The sequence below is a fragment of the Limulus polyphemus genome, unplaced genomic scaffold (genome assembly GCF_000517525.1).
Source record: "Limulus polyphemus unplaced genomic scaffold, Limulus_polyphemus-2.1.2 Scaffold1520, whole genome shotgun sequence".
Classification (NCBI taxonomy): Eukaryota; Metazoa; Arthropoda; class Merostomata; order Xiphosura; family Limulidae; genus Limulus; species Limulus polyphemus.
This window is the reverse complement of record NW_013667130.1, coordinates 102,662-121,005: the sequence shown is the minus strand read 5'-3', so window position 1 is coordinate 121,005 and position 18,344 is coordinate 102,662. Positions and strand designations below refer to the sequence as shown.

The following is an 18,344-nucleotide window of genomic DNA, read 5'->3' as shown; positions in this document are numbered from 1 at the left end:
CGTTGTACAAGTATTTGAAGAACTATAATAAAAAGAGGTATGGTCTGGGTGCTTAAATTCACAACGTCCCAAGCTGACTTAAAAGTCAGTATCTGTGGCTGGCTGTAAGCATGGATGTTAAATTTTATCCACCCTTACAATCTAAATCGAGCAATATTGCTGACATATTGGTTTCGAAATTTCGCTAGTTTTTATCAATGTTATCATGATAGTAAAAATAATTATGAAACATTGCTACTTTTCCTGTTCTATTGAAGATACTGAAGTTACCGGATTATGAACAATTTTCTGTGGTTTTCACGAAGAGTGATGCCTTGGAATAACTTTAATCTTTAGAGATGAAAGGAAAGTGACAGAAATGTTGTGTATTACAGACTAGTGTAAACACAATGATACATCTGATATCTGTTACTTGACAATGATACATCTGATATCTGTTACTTGACAATGATACATCTGATATCTGTTACTTGACAATGATACATCTGATATCTGTTACTTGACAATAATACATCTGATATCTGTTACTTGACAATGATACATCTGATATCTGTTACTTGACAATGATACATCTGATATCTGTTACTTGACAATGATACATCTGATATCTGTTACTTGACAATGACACATCTGATATCTGTTACTTGACAATGACACATCTGATATTTGTTATTTGACAATGATACATCTGATATCTATTGCTTGACAAGGATACATCTGATATTTGTTATTTGACAATGATACATCTGATATCTGTTACTTGACAATGATACATCTGATATCTGTTACTTGGCAATGATACATCTGATATTTGTTATTTGACAATGATACATCTGATATCTGTTATTTGACAATGAAAGTTTACTAGCTTATTACACGTTTAACTGTTTGTTTATTGGAGTTGGAGTTATGTGTTTTCAAAGAAATTGCCATATATTCATGTATTGAAGAAGCTCGAATTAAAATAATAATAATAGCTTTCTTGGAGCATTTGACAGTATCTCAAACAGTACAGAATTTCTGGATCATCAGAATGTTCATCCTTTTTTTCTCCAAATCAGTTGTCAACATTTTTCGTTTTCAGAAAGACACAAAACAAATTTTGGTTTCATGGAAGGCTAACAATTAATTAGTAAAAGATACCGCAACAGTGAATGCAAAGTTCATAGACTTATTGAAGTTCTTTAGATGTACGTCGGCATCACGTTTCGAACCTTGGATCCTTCGATTCACATCCACAGTACGATGAAATATTCGGTCACACGTAGCTCTAAACATAATAGAATATTTATCGCCAGTGTTTAATTTTTTTTTCTTAACTTTTGTGTCTGCTCGATTTGAAGAATGTTTCCTAAAAATATTAATTTTCTACACTGAACTTACTGAAATAGTTTTATTTATTAGGTGATCCTTTTAATTTTTTGTTGACATTAATAAAAGAAAAACGCTTTCAAGATAACCGCAGTGAAATTGAATAGTTACAGTTAATTGTATTTTATAGTTATGCTTTAACTTCAAAAATAAATTACCAAAATTTAGTGTTTTGACGTTTTTTGTTTATACGTTGCTCAATTTTGACTCGTTCATTTCGTTTCCTTTTGAAATCGAATATACAAGAAAAACAGCAATACACGCACGCATGCGTTATTATTATGACTGCTCATACATACAGATTTATAAAATGCTTTGAATGGCAAACAGTACTTTCTTTTTTTGCTGTGTGTGTGTGTGGGGGGGGGTCATTTCGTGAAATGTTAGTTTTTAAATTAATTAAGTCAAATAATTTAATTATTGAAATGTTTAAGTTTTTTAAAAAAAATGGGAAGGCATTGACAAATATTAAACACAATAGGTTACTATTTGATAAAAAGAATGATAAAAAACAAACGAAGTGAACCTGTCATCATTATAATAATAATAATAAAAAGTCAACCAGATGCCAAATCCTGGTGGCACCATCGACAAGTCCCGCCATCTGTTGATTAAATTATAAGAGTAATCTATAATATTTGAGTGGATTAGAAGGCTTTCTTTGTTCCCCACCCCCGCCAAAAAAAACAATATTAATACTGTTTGCCATTTATAGCTATATGGAAAGATAATTAATTCTTTCTACACTTCAAATTTTCTGGTCATAGTTTAGATTTTTTTTAAATGGCGCACAGTAAATTGAATAAACTTAAAAAAAAAGAAGTATGTTTAATTGGAGAAACCAGTTTATGATAATAAAAGAAAATTAATTGCTACACGTAACTGCACACTACAATGGATTATTTACTTGAAAATGTGACGCACACATTAAAACGTACATCCTACAACCTATGTAGAAATAGAAAATCTTAGATCTCATCGAATAGAGGTTTGTGTCATCCATACACATAAATGACAATAAACCGACATTAAAAAAGATACAATTTGTTTATTTGGCAGTATCAAAGATAAGTGTAAGGTAACACATAAGTATTACAATGATAACCTGGCAGTCTTAAAGATAACTATTAGTGTAATAAAACTCATGCAATATAAAAATGTTAATTTGTTGACATTTTTTGTGACAGGTGAGTTTGTTAATGTTTAAATATAAAATTCTTTTAAGGATTATATATCAAATATCTTCCACCACTTTCTGTTTTACTAACATGTGCAGTAGTAGCATACAAATCCTGCCAACAAGATGTTATAGCTAATCAGTGTCAGGTGCACTTTGTCTTGGGTAAACCATTGGCATCAAGCATTTGTTCGTCCACGAGCTCTGGGCCTGAACCAACCTAGAAAAAAATAAAAGTTTGCTTGTTACTAAGCACAGTTCTACACAATGGACTATCTGTGCTCTACCCACTGTGGGTATGAAACCTGATTTGTTTGTGTTCTAATCACCGAGATTTAATCACTAACCATTCAAGGGGACATATATAAGTGTGTATATGGTATATACTCACTTTAGGGTTCTAAACCTTTGATTTTGTTAGCTTAAACATTTATAAAGTTCATTACATATATGACTTGCAAAAATATAGCTAATGAAAAATATGCAGTTTATCAGATATACAGAACTTCAATCAAGGAAGTGCACTATATGTTGTACAAGAAAGTCTTTAATGTACAGATTAGCAACCATAATATCAAGATATGCTTTGAAAAATGCCTATCCATTTCTAAATGCTAGATGATAGTTGGGCATCATAAATCCTATTAACCCTGTTGTAATGAAAAGCTTCAGAAACAACAAACTCAAGAAATATATATCAAGCTTAAAACATATTTGATAGAAGCTTCAAGAATCCTTTGTAAATGACTTGTATAAACTAAAAGTAGGTAAGCAGGTTCATTTGCACTGCAGGTTTCAACTTGAACTTTGAAAGAGTTATTGAGAACACTGTAATCTTTATGTATAACCTAAATATGCATCTGAAATACGTATTGTTTTCATCAGAACTATACTGAGTTAATTACAATAACACTCAACAATCTAATATTTGATACTAGTAATTCTAAATAGGATTAATGTCTGTCTGTAACTGTTTTAGCATTTATTATTTGTAGGTTTAAAAAGCAGCAAGTACTATTAAGGTGTAAAAAAAGAAACAAAACATCTTTGGTTGAAAGATAATAAGGGTTTGGGAACACTGGATCATAAATCATTTACTCTTTCTACACAACAATAACGATGTGTCATCTTGGATCTGAAAGTTATAGAACAAGCTGGAAACTCAAGTGTATATTTTGTCTTATGGTATGAAGTATCTCTTGTACAAATTAGCTTAGGATTAACGGATGAAAATTCAGTTAAAACTACTTGGAGGATAGCAGGTCACTTTCTGTAGGTGACCCCATAAACAGAAAATTCAAAATGTTTGTTAATCTTACTTAACTGGTAATGTTTATAAAAGATAAAATTATTTTAAACATTTAAAAACTTAAACAAATATTAATATTTTTACTCTTCATTCATTAGTTGTTATTCACAGATACTGGGATAACTCATAGCTCCAATATTAAAAATACTAAGGCACCATTTCATCAAAAAATTATAAATCAAAATTTTGATTTTAATTTAAAATCCTACAGGTTTTTATCTTTTATATTAAGAAATAAACGAATTGTTAACCAATGGTCTAAGTGTAGCAAGTAATTATATTAAACAAAATGATCTTAGCACTTACTTCACAGTCAATTGTACCCACATCATAAACAGCAGTTCATACACAACCTAAACACCATGAGGAACATCTTTACACCACACACAAAATTCAACTGTACATTTCTCAGAATATCACCTAAAATCAGTGATCCAGAAATGAAATAATCCAAAATTTCTTACCTGTGTGTGTATAATGTACTGAAGTCCATCGGGGCAAGGGGTGAATTGAAGACCTTGAATCAACTCCTAAAGCAATGCCATATACATGTGGATTAATATGTTAAAATTAAGTACTGCAATTTATAAAAAATAACACAAAACTAAGACAATTTTGTTAAAATTACTTTTGCAAACTGTTTTCTTCAAGCATATATACAATTTCTATTTAATTAACAGCAGTCTTAGTAATAATAAATAATCACCATTGCCAATATAATACATTCATTTCTTTACACGTAAAGTTAATTTTTGTTTAAACATAATTATTTTTCCCATTACAAGTTTCTCAAGAAATCCATGCAAGGGAGCACATAACACAATATCTAGAATCACCCATTAACAACTAATGGTTCATGCTTTGCCACCTTGGGCATTATACACCCCAAGATTTGATATCTTATAAATAACAGATATATAAACAGAATTTCAACTAAGACTTTACATGCTGTAATCAAGTCAGCCTGCTAGGCTTTGGCATTGAGTGAAAGATCTCAACTGATGACATACAATTAACAGATAAAGCTTAATTCAGATGCTGCTATACACTCCTCTTACTGGAAACCTATACTAGGCTCATAAATAGAAATCCAATTAAACTTATTAACAGTCTTAATTGGATACATTATCACTCCCATTTCCAAGTAATGGATCATGTTTTTCTAGCCCAGACTTTAAGCATCATGTCCATTTTGTAGTTGAAGCTACAGCCCATGACAAAAGAATTATAATAACATAATCTAAATAACTCACTGGTTAGAACAGCTTAGGTTACTACTTTGAACCATATTCATATGACAATGCAAATCATTATTTCTCAAGATATTTCTAAGATATGACTGTAAAAAAAAAGGCAAAAAGGCCCGAGTATGGGTGGAAAACAAAAGTCTACTACTATACACTTTTTATATTTCAAAAATACTTCATAAATTGAGAAAAAAGAATTAACAGCTGCTTTATCCGTATTCTGCAAATATGCAAACCCCAGTTTTCTGGATCAAAAATATGTATCATACTGTAACAGATTATCAAAATGTGCAACAAATATGATAATATCCACTAAGCTAAATACAAGGTCAGAATCTGCTTCAGTGAACTGACCAACACTGGTAGAGTTATGATTTGTGCAGTTTACTTTCATTCTTAGAATTTACATATTTTAACATTATTCATATAAGTGAAAAGCTTTTAGCTTACTCTTATTCTTTTACAATTTTAGGTATCTCTAAAAATAATCAATCACTGACATTTCAGACAGACAGTGCACCTTTCACAATGACAGTTCATTTATTAGTGTACGGTGAGTAATTTTAAACCATTACTTTCTTTCACAATCTAAAACTTTTTCAATTGCATATTACAAAAAACTGCTTAGTGAAATCTAACACAGCCTTGTGGTATCTTGAAAAAAAAAAGAAGTTTTGAAGAAACTTACTTGTGATAAAGCAACTGACTGAACAGGAAGTCCCGTGATAAAATGCTTTCCATCAGATGATGAAGGAAAACAGTAACGAATTAAACTTATCACCTCTGGAACACATGGTTCTAAAAGGTACAGACAAGCATTTGGACCTGCATCGAAAGTGTACGCCACCTTAAGAAAAATTTTGTTTTATTGTTTAATGCTTTACTGAATCAGTCATTAATATACTAGTACCATAAAAAAAACATTACCAATGCATGTTCTATTTACTGATTTTAGCATTTAAAGTTTTAGAAAACATAAAATGAACTGAGGAATTCAGTCATAATTAGAAATGCATTTTAAATATATATTTACCTGACTGATAACAAGTAAAATGCTCTAAAGATGTATTAAACTATGCAGAGGGTATATAGCAACTTGAATATGCCAACAAAGGTTGAAAGAACAACTAAAACACATCTCAACGCTGAAATGTACATAAAACTACTATCAACCGTTTAAAACACCTATTTGATTTTACTACTCTCAAGCCATTGTCTTTAACAGCTTTAGTTATATCATTCGAATAATGAAATACTATCTTTTTTTTTTGTCACAAGTATTACATATGAAAGTTCAGCACAAGGATGATTATTAATGGAAGAAATATTTTAATAGTGAGCAAATAAACTCATTAGCACTGAAAAACAATAACTTTTACCTTTGTCTCACCACAAAAGCTATTGTATTTGTGCACCAGCTCCACAATACCCCACGAAGTGTCGTTCATGTACTTTATTGGTGGGAATGTGTCTTGGCAGATAGCATGAAGTTGATTACTGTCCTAAACAAAATTAAATAACCTATATTAGGTCTAATTGTTTATGTATATTTCTTATAATCATACCCACTTCTCTATTCAATTTTCAGTTCTCTTAAAAAACACCATTCCATCAGAAGTGGCTAGATGCAAAGTGTTTGTTGAGTCCATGTTTCCCAACTACAAGTTGGCCTAAACAACTTTGTATTTAGAAAACTTTACAGACATGTCTGGTTTAGAGATTGTTTACCTTGTGTCCTTCACTTTTCTCACATGTCGATGAGAGGTGGGGGACAATTGAACAGGGAGTCGGCTGTGCACTGGCTCATATAAGCTCACTCTCTGTGTCTTAAATGTCTTTGAAGGTGTCATTTAAATGCATTTACACTGCTTACAGAAACTGTATCAATTGGAAGATTATTCCATACATCCAAAACTCTTTGAGAGAAAAAGAAATTCCTTAAATCCTATCTGGAGCCCTGCTTATATATTTTAAACTGGTGGCCTCTAGTTAAGGAATTATTAACTATAAAGAAATCTGGAGCATTTAATCCTTCAAGGCCTTTAAAAAATTTAAAGACCTCAATTAAATCAGTCCTTAAATGACAGGTTTCAAGTGTAGTGAGGTGTAATTTCTGTAACCTCCTTTCACAAGAAAGATTATGGTAACCTGTTACCATCTTAGATAACCTCCTCGGATCTTGTTCAAGTAGATCTACATTATTTTGAAGACATGGACGCCATATTTGGATACAATATTCTGATACATGATTTATACAACCTGAGCATCACCTTATGTTCCTTATTTTGAATAGTTCTCTTAACCTGATTAAAACTTGATTTGCACTCTTTGTAGCTTTAATACTGTGTTTGCTAACACTAAGAGATTTGTGGATAATCACTCCTAATTTTTTTTCTTCATTAACAGATTCAATTACACTGTTGCCTAGAAAATAGTCATACTGTTCATTGTTGAACCCCAAATGTAAACAATAACATTTTTCAGGATTAAAAAAGCACCTGCTTTCAATTGACCAGTTTAACATATTCCAAAGATCTTCCTGTAGACAAGCTGAGAAGCTGCATCCAAGTTGGCCTCTGAAGAAGAAAGGTCCACCTTTCAAAAGCGCTCGAGTTATAGGGTTTTTACAGTTTTAGAATATATTTCATTAATTTAGCATTTATAGACTATCTGAGAGCCAATATCCACAAGTATCCAAATTCACCTTTCAAAAACCTAATTGATAATGTTTAATGTAGAAGTAATATAATAAGCATCACAAAAAGGCAGAAAAAAAATACTCAAGAAGGTCAGATTATTTTTTGATGTAATTGTCTAACTATATTAATACATATATTGTTTTATCACAAGATATGTGTGGTTATAAAATTTGTACTTTTACAAAATGATGGGAACAGAAGCTAAAAATGAGGATTAACAAAATTCTACACTGCTTACTATTAGTTCTCTTTTCTTAGGTATATTTTATCCTTCAATCTTTGATCTTTTCAGCAGCCTTAATTGTACATCGTTCATGAACAAATAAAATGAGTATTTTTAGACACATTTACCAAACGAGATTTTTTTTTTTTTACATATCCCACAGGATAAACTATATTTGCCTGTCTCTACTTGTTTCAGTGCAGTAAAATGGGGTTCATACACTTGAGTTTTTTTTTCTGTAAAACATAAAAATGTGGTAAACAGAACAAAATTAATTTACAACAATTTTTTCATAATCTTACCAAAAATAAAAAAATCACCTACTTATATGTATAACAAATACTATAATAATACTTTTGTTACATAATAAAATATGCATACTGTCTTAACATATACATTCACAAATGACATAAAATCAAATGTGGTAAGTATACATGAAATAAAACTTTTTTTGGCTAAAGTTAATAAGGCTATCCACTACCATCTCTAATTCTGAACTACTGACTAGATGGAAGGCAGCCAGTCAGCAGCCCCTAGCACTAACTCTTGGGCTAATCTTTACAATGAGTACTTGGATTGGTCGTCACATTATAATGGCCCCAAAGCTGAAAGAATAAGCATGTTCAGTGCTAGATTTTGTTCCTACGCCTGCAAAGAAGGAACTAAGTAGCATAGTTAACAAGTAGATGTAAATTACATTAAAATTCTTTACACCTGAAATGCATTTTTAAATGACTTGCATTTTTTTACATTTATCTTGTGTTCTAAACAGTTTAATTTTTTGTTGTTTTTTTTAAAAGAGAAATATTTTACATAAATGCTTAAAAGCTATTTTATTGCTACCACACATGAAATCTTGATTTCATTTGTTGGAATGATAGATCTTTTCTATACAACAATGTATTTTCTCATTTACAAAAATTTAATATTTTGTTACTGAAGGATACGATCTATTAATGAGTTTGTTAAAACTTAGTAATTCTGTTGGTAAAACATAACTTGAAACTTGCAACAGACAATGCCTCAAAACTTGATTTAGTACATTGTGAAAATCAGTTAGATTGAAATATGATTGTGTAAAGATATCAGTTCTTTCAAGATAGTGGTTTGTGTGTGTGTCACAATATGCAAAGGCAAAAGCATAGAATTACAGAATACGTCCAATTATTGATAGTTACAATTTACTAATCATAAAAAATACTTCCCTTTATCTGCTAGACTTTTTTTTGTAATGATTCACATACATAAAACTCATTGCAAAACTATGATGATATTATTTTTCTCCCATGTTACAAACATAACATGTCATTGTAATGTGTCAATTTAGCCTGTTGTCAAGTGATTATATAACACTTATTCAGTAGCAAGGACTTGCTCATTGTGAAAAGCATTCTCACGTTACTCTAACAAAAGACATTTAGTGCTGACCATATCTATCCATTTCTGATGTTCCATTGTGGTCCACTATTGGATGTGATGACAATCGTCTGAGGGCAAGTGTCCATATCAGTATGTGATCTGCTAACATTTGCTGTCCCACATCTAGTGGAGCAGTGCTTTTTGCATATACTATAGATTCTCTAACCTAACTGCTCTAATTAATGTAATAATATTTAATTTTACAGAATCTCCTATTATATGTGCTAGTGATCATATTATAATCATTTTTTTAGCTTGAGCTTTTCCTTCCTGTTTAAACATTTTCAAATAGTTAACAATTTGATTTTAAAGCTTTGATGCTATCTAAAATGCTAGTTTCCTGTAAAAGTCGATTCTTCATTTTATGTGCTATATATTTATATGTATTTAACAAATATAAAATTAAAGACAACATCTGGATTTGAAAAGAACACTACCAAATTGTTGATACACACACACAGATACTCACTTTCATTGTTATTTCAGCAAATTTACTGAAGTCCTTCTCTTTAATAGCTTGAGTTATATCATTTACTTGCCGAGGTATGACCTTTTCTGAACGGAACTTGAGAAGCTCAGAAGTACGAACACTCTGTTGCATTCCCTGTGAGCTGCTTGTTCCCTTCTTTTGGTTACTCACCTTTAAGAAGTAAATCCCAAAGTAAGTAAAAACCTGTGGAACTCACAACAACAAGAACTATGTTTAAAGCCATACCTGAGGATATTTTCTGCTTTATCTCAAGCTCATTATTTTGTAAGTAGTCTCACTTTAACGTCTTGTAAGAATTTTGAAGAAACTGAAAGTATTAACATTTCTACAGTGGTTACATTTGACAATAACAAATACTTAGCAATATTTGTGGAGAATTTCAAGGCAGTAAAGAATATTAGCTTGTCCCCTTTTTCTTTTAAATTTGTATACATGATCCTAATAAAAACAACTGTTAAATAATTACAATGAATATTGGTTGAGATACATGCATCAATAGACCTTTCGAAATGGAGCAGATATTTGAAATGGATAAAAATGTGTATTGTATATCGTTCTTAGGTCATCAGAAAATGAGTCAAATACGAGTTATTAGAACTGTGGCTACTAAAATTATTATTAAATGAGAACTTACAACAAGAATCAAGATTCTTAGAGATGGCCAGTGTTTTTCAGATGCAACTTGTTGGGCTACAGAATCAGTTCCATTTTCTTCATCTCCGGTACACCACTGTACAAAACCACCATACATGCTGCGGCATGCGCTACCGGAACCTTGTCTTTCAATAAACCAATTTGGTACATAAGTTCATAAATGTCTTAGAAAACAACACTGTATATGCATACATTTACACATAACTATTTAATAAAATATAAACACATACACAAATATACATTTACTTATAATTAACTTTTAAGTGCTTTCAAGCTACATATTAAAAAAAAGAAGCATTACATAGAATTTTAAACATTCACATCATGAACAAGACCTTATGTACATTACAATTATATGTAGGATAAAAGAAGCAGCCCATACATTTGTAACTAATGAAACATAAGATTCATTTTAAAATGGAGATGTGCTTTAAACAAACGTCACTATAAAAACTGGAATCTAAAAATGCACCACTTTGCTGGATTTACCTTGCTATTTCTGATAAGTCACCGTCTACTCCAAAAAGCTTCCCAAGAGTAAAAACTAAAAGAGATGCAAAAAATAAAATTGCATTATTAACTGTTTAAATGTAGTTATAGAGCTATTAACTTCATTTAACTCTTAAAGATCATATATTTCACAAATACCATCAAAATTCCAGCCATATTTAATGTGGTTTGAGATTTTAAAAATAACCATTCAATAAACACTTGCAAACTGTGCATGTAGATTTTTTGCAAGTGGTTAATACATGTTATTACAAAGTTAACCATTTGAAACTTTTGTCAGAGTTTAACATCTGAAACGTACATAGATAAGTTACAAACCAATTAATTATACAGGTTTAAGATGTTTGGTTTTTAAGTACTAGTGTTCAAGGATGGCTCTTTGTTTAATGTTGTTAGCTTCTTCACTTTTGGTGTCTTTATAATGTTTTTATTTTAGATTATTGGTGTGTTTGCTTAATTTGTTTCATCGATACACATGTACACAAAATCCACGCGGTATTTTAACTCTCTCAAAAGAGATTTCATAACATACGTTATTATTGACAAAAATAAGACATCTTATTATCTGAGCACTTTCAAAAGGTAGACATTTTATCATTAGGGACAAACTGGGAATGACTAGGTTAAGTAAAGTATGAGAAAAGGTGCAGAGATATCATGGTTACAAAATTAGTTTGTTTGTTTTGAATTTAGCGCAAAGCTGCACAAGGGCTAATTGCGCTAGCCATCCCTAATTTAGCAGTGTAAGACTAGAGGGAAGACAGCTAGTCATCACCACCTACTACCAACTCTTGGGCTACTCTTTTACCAATGAATAGTGGGATTGACCATCACATTATCATGCCCCCATGGCTGAAAGGGCGAGCATGTTTGGTGTAACGGGGATTCGAACCTGCGACCCTCAGATTGCCAGTCGAGAACCCTAACCACCTGGCCATGCTGGGCCCTACAAAATTAGACTACTATTACAACCTAACCTGGAAGTATTTTGATTAGATGTTAAAGGAATGTTGCGGGAGTAATTAATTTCCATTGTGCAGTACAACAAGAAATTAAAATGTTAGATATACAGAGATTATAAGATTTTGTTAAAAAAAACTAAGTGAAAAGGGAATCTATATTAAGTATTGATAATGTAAAATAAAGATATGATATGAAAATTGATTAGCAAGAAAATGTTATGTAAAAATTGCTGAAAAAGATAAGACACACAACAGATATTATAATGGATAAATAATAAGCATTAAGAATGATTAGGATCGAAATAAGGAACTTACACATGAGAATGGAAATACAAATTCAGGGAACTAATGAGGACTGAAGTCACAAGTTTAGTACCTAGGTTTATTCCACAAGGATGAAAGTTATTTAAAATAGCAATCCGATAGGTTTTCTTTTTCTTTTCTCTATCAGCTTTTGGAACCAGTTTCAATCCCTATAAAAATCAGATCATTAACCCTTTCCAGATGGGTCACGGGTGAAAGGCCATGTTATTGCGTTTGTTGACTCGCATTCATTTCATGAATTTATGTCAACATATTTGGTATCAAACTGTAGATTATAATTCAAATTCTAGTATTATACCTTACTAAACTTCTTAATTTAAAATTAAATATTAAAAAACACAGTTAAACATCGATTTTTGTGTGTCATGTGGTATGTTGAATGTAGCACTGGTTCAAATTAGATGTTTGTGATGCTAAAATACTAAGTCTATAGTTTCATACAAATTAGAAACTCAAACTACCGATACTGACAAGCTAGAATATCAAATACGAGCTTCTTATCTTTTCAATATGCTAAGATATTGCTCATGTAATAAATCAAACACAGTGGCACCCTGCCCACCTCTTTCCCTTATATACACTTACTTCTATATATGACATGAATAACTAATCTGAAGCTCAGAATGTCCCCATAGTAGCTTTTTCTGCCATTTTAACATATTTGGATGCAATCTCTTTCTTTCAAACCAAGATTAAAAGGAGGTAGGTTGTGTCTTTAGTCTGTTCAAATTATAGTGGAATTCTATCGTATTGATATAGTAATTTATGATTTTTATATACAAAGCCTAAAAACAATTATTTCATTTCATCTCCGCCACGTGCAAAATTTTAAAAGGCTTAGCAACCTACATCAAGCACCAACCGAGTACAAAGGTCGTAACTAGAAGAGATAATTGTTTGCTTTATTTACTGTTCTATGTTTTAAGAAAAATAAGTTTAAGAACTTATTTCTAAATAGCAATAATCTATAAACATATATAATGTATAATAATTGAAATGTGACTGTATTTTACAAAATACTAGTCTACTAAAACACAGCCTAGACAGGCCACTTTGTAAAGACTAAAGGTCAGTTTTATGTTATTGGAAAAGGTAACATGAGTGCATGTATGCATCATTATTGTAACTTTTGTATTGTTAGCCAGGCATGGATGAAAGGTCAATATAATAAAAATAATTAATATATATATAAATTTATAATGTTATGAGATTTAACCTATTAGTCTAAACATTTATGTTTTGTGTTATAATTTGTAGTCATTCTAGAACGAAAAAAGGCATAATTTATATTTATTTCCTAATTTTTTAAAGTGGTTACGAGATTGGTCAAAACGAACAAACCCATACAGAGAATCGTTACTGAAAATAACAGATAAAATATAAAGTTTTTTCTTAAGAAACGTTTGATAATTATCTGGACATAATTAATATTTTGCATGTGAAATTTGAAAATTTTTCTGATTCACAAAAGTATTTTTAATCTTAAAATGAAAATTACTTTGCATGTTGATAGGCAGCATGCAAAAAGAAAAAAAAAGGCATGAGAAAAACATTGCTTTACAAACCTTAAGACTTAATAAAAGAATTTAATGTTTTGCATATGAAAGCATTGTAATGTTTACTGATAATCTGCCAAATTTCATTAACATATGCCTACTAATTTCAAAGTTATAGCATGAAAACTATAACAAGCACAAAATGGTTAGGAGGTCGATCCCAGGGACTGAGCCCGTGCTGAAAGAGATAACAGAATGATGGGTTGGTTGAAATGTTGGGCAACAGGAAAGTCTGTTTTTTGGTGTTAACAGAAGATTTATAGTTGTTGGAATCTTCTCTAAGAGTTGTTTGAGTTTGTTGTATGAGATAATTGCATTGTGTATTGTAATTTCTCTAGTAATTTTGAAGTGTTTTTGATCATATTTATCTAAAAAAAGAGTTGGCGGTTAAGAACTTGCAAGTTAAACAACAAGCTATATTATGCATATGAAACACATTCCATTGTTGATTATAATTCACTTTTACATGAACATGGACATCTTTAAGGTTTTTGCTCTTGCAGAAGAAAACAACATGAACTTTATCAAAAATTTGTTTTTGGCAATCATTCAGCTTTAGTAAATGGGAAATGTTTTTTTTTTCAAAATTCCCAAAATACTGAAAGGCAGTAAAAAGAGAAACTCTATTTGGTTTTTAAGTATTGGTGTTTAGGGATGGTTCTTTGTTTAATGGTGTTAGCTTTTTCAGTCTGTCAATTTTGGTATCTTAGATTCTTGGTGTGATTTCTTCAATTGTTTCACCAGAACAGATTTTCTTGATTCACAGCACTTGACTGTAGTTAATATTTCATTTAGTTTGAGTTGGATGACAGCTTTTGTAGTGAAGATATTGTGGTCTGTCAGCAGGTTTTCTGTATAAGTCAGCATGCAAAATGCCATTATTTAACGAGCCAGTAATGTCAAGAAAGTTTATTTGGGTACAGTCTATTAGAGTAACCTTTAAGTTTCTGAATACGAAGGTTGAAAGCAAGTTATATTTTGATTACTTGAAACATAATACTTGCTGAAATAATTTATATGCCTACTTAAGTCATCATAATTCCCAAATGAATCATTTTCCTGCACATAAACATAATGTTTTAGGGGTTAACGTTTGCTAAAACAATGATATATTTTAACTCCTTTCATTCACATAAAGTGAGAGCTCATACATTAGTATCTCTTCTGTTTCTATTCAATTAATGTTTTCATAGAATCTGTTTAACACATACTTGTCAGAAATGCATACTTTTAAGAGAATATAATATTTTGCATTTTTAGTTGTTTTTGTATATAAAATAATTTAGGATAAGATAAAAAATAGGAGCTCTCAGCTTATTTCCAGTTTCTGTTTCTTATTAAATTTTTCATGTAGCTGAAAAAACTCAAGAACTGATTTCAATTTTCTGTTTCTTGGTGAATTTCATTTACATATATATATATATATTTACACATATAAAGAATGTAAAATTTATTTCTAATCTATTAAAATTCCTTAAGCTTATACAGAAAATGAACAACTATACCTAAACAGGCATACCCAGCAGCCGAAGAAGCCAGTCCTGCTGCAGTAGGGAAATTATTTTTTGAACAGATATGAATATGACAGTTTAGAAGATCTTCCTGTTCTGTGCTGTTCTCTTCCAGAGTTTTTCTTTTTCTTACACGACGTCGAACTAAGAGAAAAGCACAATTTGTTTCATTAACTATTTCTTGGACATGCATATCGTATTTTTAAAGTTAAGATTGAATTTATCTATCATGTAATGATACTGATGTGTCTTTATGAAATGTTATAATTTTCCTACACTGAAAATGTATTTCCGACAGGTACTTCCTTCCACCACATACATAGTTATTCTCGTTCAGTGCTGCTCTCAATCTGCAAATATTTTTTTGCATGCCACAAGCCTTTCACTCCCACACACACACTCCTCGATTCACATGGTTTAACTGATTCTCGCATGCAAATTATCATACGACCAATAGTAGTGCCACATATGCACATGATTCCCTCTATCCTATTCTACCTAACTATCACTTTGAGTTTAGGCAGAAACATAAGCATTGGTTGACAGTGGGGAGGAAGGGTGGGAAGTGTGAGTGGAAGTAAGTACCTGTCGAATATACATTTTCAGTGTAGGAAAACTATAACTTCCGACAAGATACCTTACTTCCATTCATATATGTAGCTAGAATCCCACATTGAATAGGTGGAGGGACCGACACGAGAGAGAGAAAGTAGAAGCATCCTTCGAAACTGTCTCAAGTAAACTAATGATGGGATCCTCTAATAAGAGGAATATATGTAAGAGACCACACTACTTCTGTACCATGTATCCTCTTTGCTCAGATGTGGAAAAAATATGAAAGATCTGGGCAGAGAAAACAGTTGGATAATGATCCTAAACACAATATATTATAATTTCAATCTATCTAATGAACAGAATGTGGGTAAAATAAGGGATGTGCCCCAAGGTGTACAGTGGCTAGGGTGCAACAAATCTCAACCACCAGGAACCAACATCCGTGCAGGGGTAAGACAAGGATCATACCATAATCCAAAACTCAACCACTGGGAACCGACACCCATGCAGGGGTAGGAAAGAGGATCATACCATCTTCACTTCAAGTTCAGCCAATAGCAGGGAGAAATCCCACCACTGATCCATGAACAGGGCACATTTGAGGAGAGCGAAATAACATACCTACATATATATCCCACTCAAATCAAGCAGACCAGAAACAAAGATATCACACGGAATAACCTATGAGTGATCTTGTAGAACACTCCATCTCTAGTTTATGTGTGCACAAAAATTATGAAAGTGAAGTCAACATGGCCTTACAGTGTGGGTTTTAGTAAAATTCTAAGTGATTGAAGTATACCTGGACAGGCACCACTTGCTACAGAGAGAGAGAGAGAGATCCTGGTCAAAACATGGGACAGGTTTCTGAAAACAAATATATATAACAAAAGAAAGAAAACTTACCCAGTGACAGTCTCACTGAAGAGTGAAGGATGTCATCAGGTGGAAGACAGTACTCTGACAAGGAAGAAACAGCTACCCAATGCAGATAATGGGAGATGAACATATAAGGTGTTGTCTCAGTGCTCGACAGATGAAGTACCTCCAAGGGAAATAAGAAATAAAAGACCAATCGAATCACAAGCTGAACCCAATGGGTAAGGGAGGAAGGGAAAAAATCACAAAGAGAAGAGTGGTGCAAAGGAATGAAACTGCAGGAAATGGAGTCAATAAAAAGAAGCCTTGAAAGTGATGAATCAACACAGAGCATGTACAGGACAGAGACGGTCATCTGGACCTGACCAAGAATAAAGGTGGAAGATGGCAAGAAACAAAACTGACAAAAAGAATATTTCATATGAGCCCCCAAAGTGTAGGTTAGTAGAATTGATCCACAACAAAAAGAAAACTGAGTTGAAACAGCCAAGAAAACCGGATCTGTGCTGGCCAGGAAGGATCATTTAGAAAGACCTGACCCAGAGTGATGTAGATAATCAAAATCATCTTGGGAAGAAGACTGACAGAATGATAAAAACTAAAGTTATAAACTGGATCTAATCCTATTTGAACATACTGACAGCCAGGGAGAGTGAATGATGAACTGGAGACCAAGAACAAAAGAAGTAACTTGAAATCAAGAAAGGAGTCAAATGTTATCTGTGGAGGAGTATCCCACAGAAGGCAGAGTCACAGAAAATTTGAGGATCGAGAGGCCAATCCTTGGGAGAAAATGTGTTGGGATTGGAAAAACAATCTGCAAAGTGGTCTAAAGCACCTGGAACACGATTTGAGTGACAGAGGTGCAAGAGGGCCATGATGGGGAGGGGGGCACTATGAAAACTTTTAAGTGTAGTGAGTGTTAGTATAATAAGTCTTAAGTGAAAATGTAATGTGGGATCACCTAGCCTAGAGCCAAAATAGAAATATCAATTCAATTTTAAGCTTAAACCGTTTCTGAATTTAGATATTTTCTGTTATATCACCAACGTTTTTAATAAAAACAAACCTCTTTAATCAATGGAGACTAACTTAAGAAATCAACAAATATTTTATCAGTTTTGTTGTCTATACATTTAATTTTATAATTTCAGTACATAGACTATGTATTAGGTTATACATTTGTTGCAAAGTGACATGACATAAAAGCCATTGTTGGAACGTAGTGTTACCAAAATGTATTGGCTTTTCTATATATTAGAAGTTGTTAATCTAACTGATTTTTACCAATAATTATTCTATAAATGCACCACGTATTCATTTCAAGAATGATCATAACTTTGATTGACTCATAAAATAATTTACTGATGTTCATTGGCTCTACTTCACTTTTCTGCCTCTTTGTTGGTCAAACTAGATTCACAAAATTTATTTATTTCAGTTAGTTATGAAAATGAG

The 18,344-nt window shown here is 31.8% G+C and overlaps 1 protein-coding gene across 1 annotated transcript in view; it reads right to left on the bottom strand.

Moving 5' to 3' along the window:
• Positions 1 to 2,399: 2,399 nt before the first annotated feature.
• Positions 2,400 to 18,344, bottom strand: part of LOC106463935 (diphosphomevalonate decarboxylase-like) — a 26,886-nt gene continuing 10,941 nt past the window's right edge. Inside the window, exons 4-11 of the mRNA XM_013924023.1 lie at positions 15,447 to 15,596; positions 11,079 to 11,133; positions 10,570 to 10,714; positions 9,915 to 10,085; positions 6,484 to 6,606; positions 5,793 to 5,951; positions 4,322 to 4,387; positions 2,400 to 2,768 (exon numbers count right to left, since the gene is read on the bottom strand). Of these exons, the coding sequence (XP_013779477.1) occupies positions 2,694 to 2,768; positions 4,322 to 4,387; positions 5,793 to 5,951; positions 6,484 to 6,606; positions 9,915 to 10,085; positions 10,570 to 10,714; positions 11,079 to 11,133; positions 15,447 to 15,596 (944 nt within the window). The 3' untranslated portion in view covers positions 2,400 to 2,693. The remainder of the gene's footprint in view (positions 2,769 to 4,321; positions 4,388 to 5,792; positions 5,952 to 6,483; positions 6,607 to 9,914; positions 10,086 to 10,569; positions 10,715 to 11,078; positions 11,134 to 15,446; positions 15,597 to 18,344) is intronic.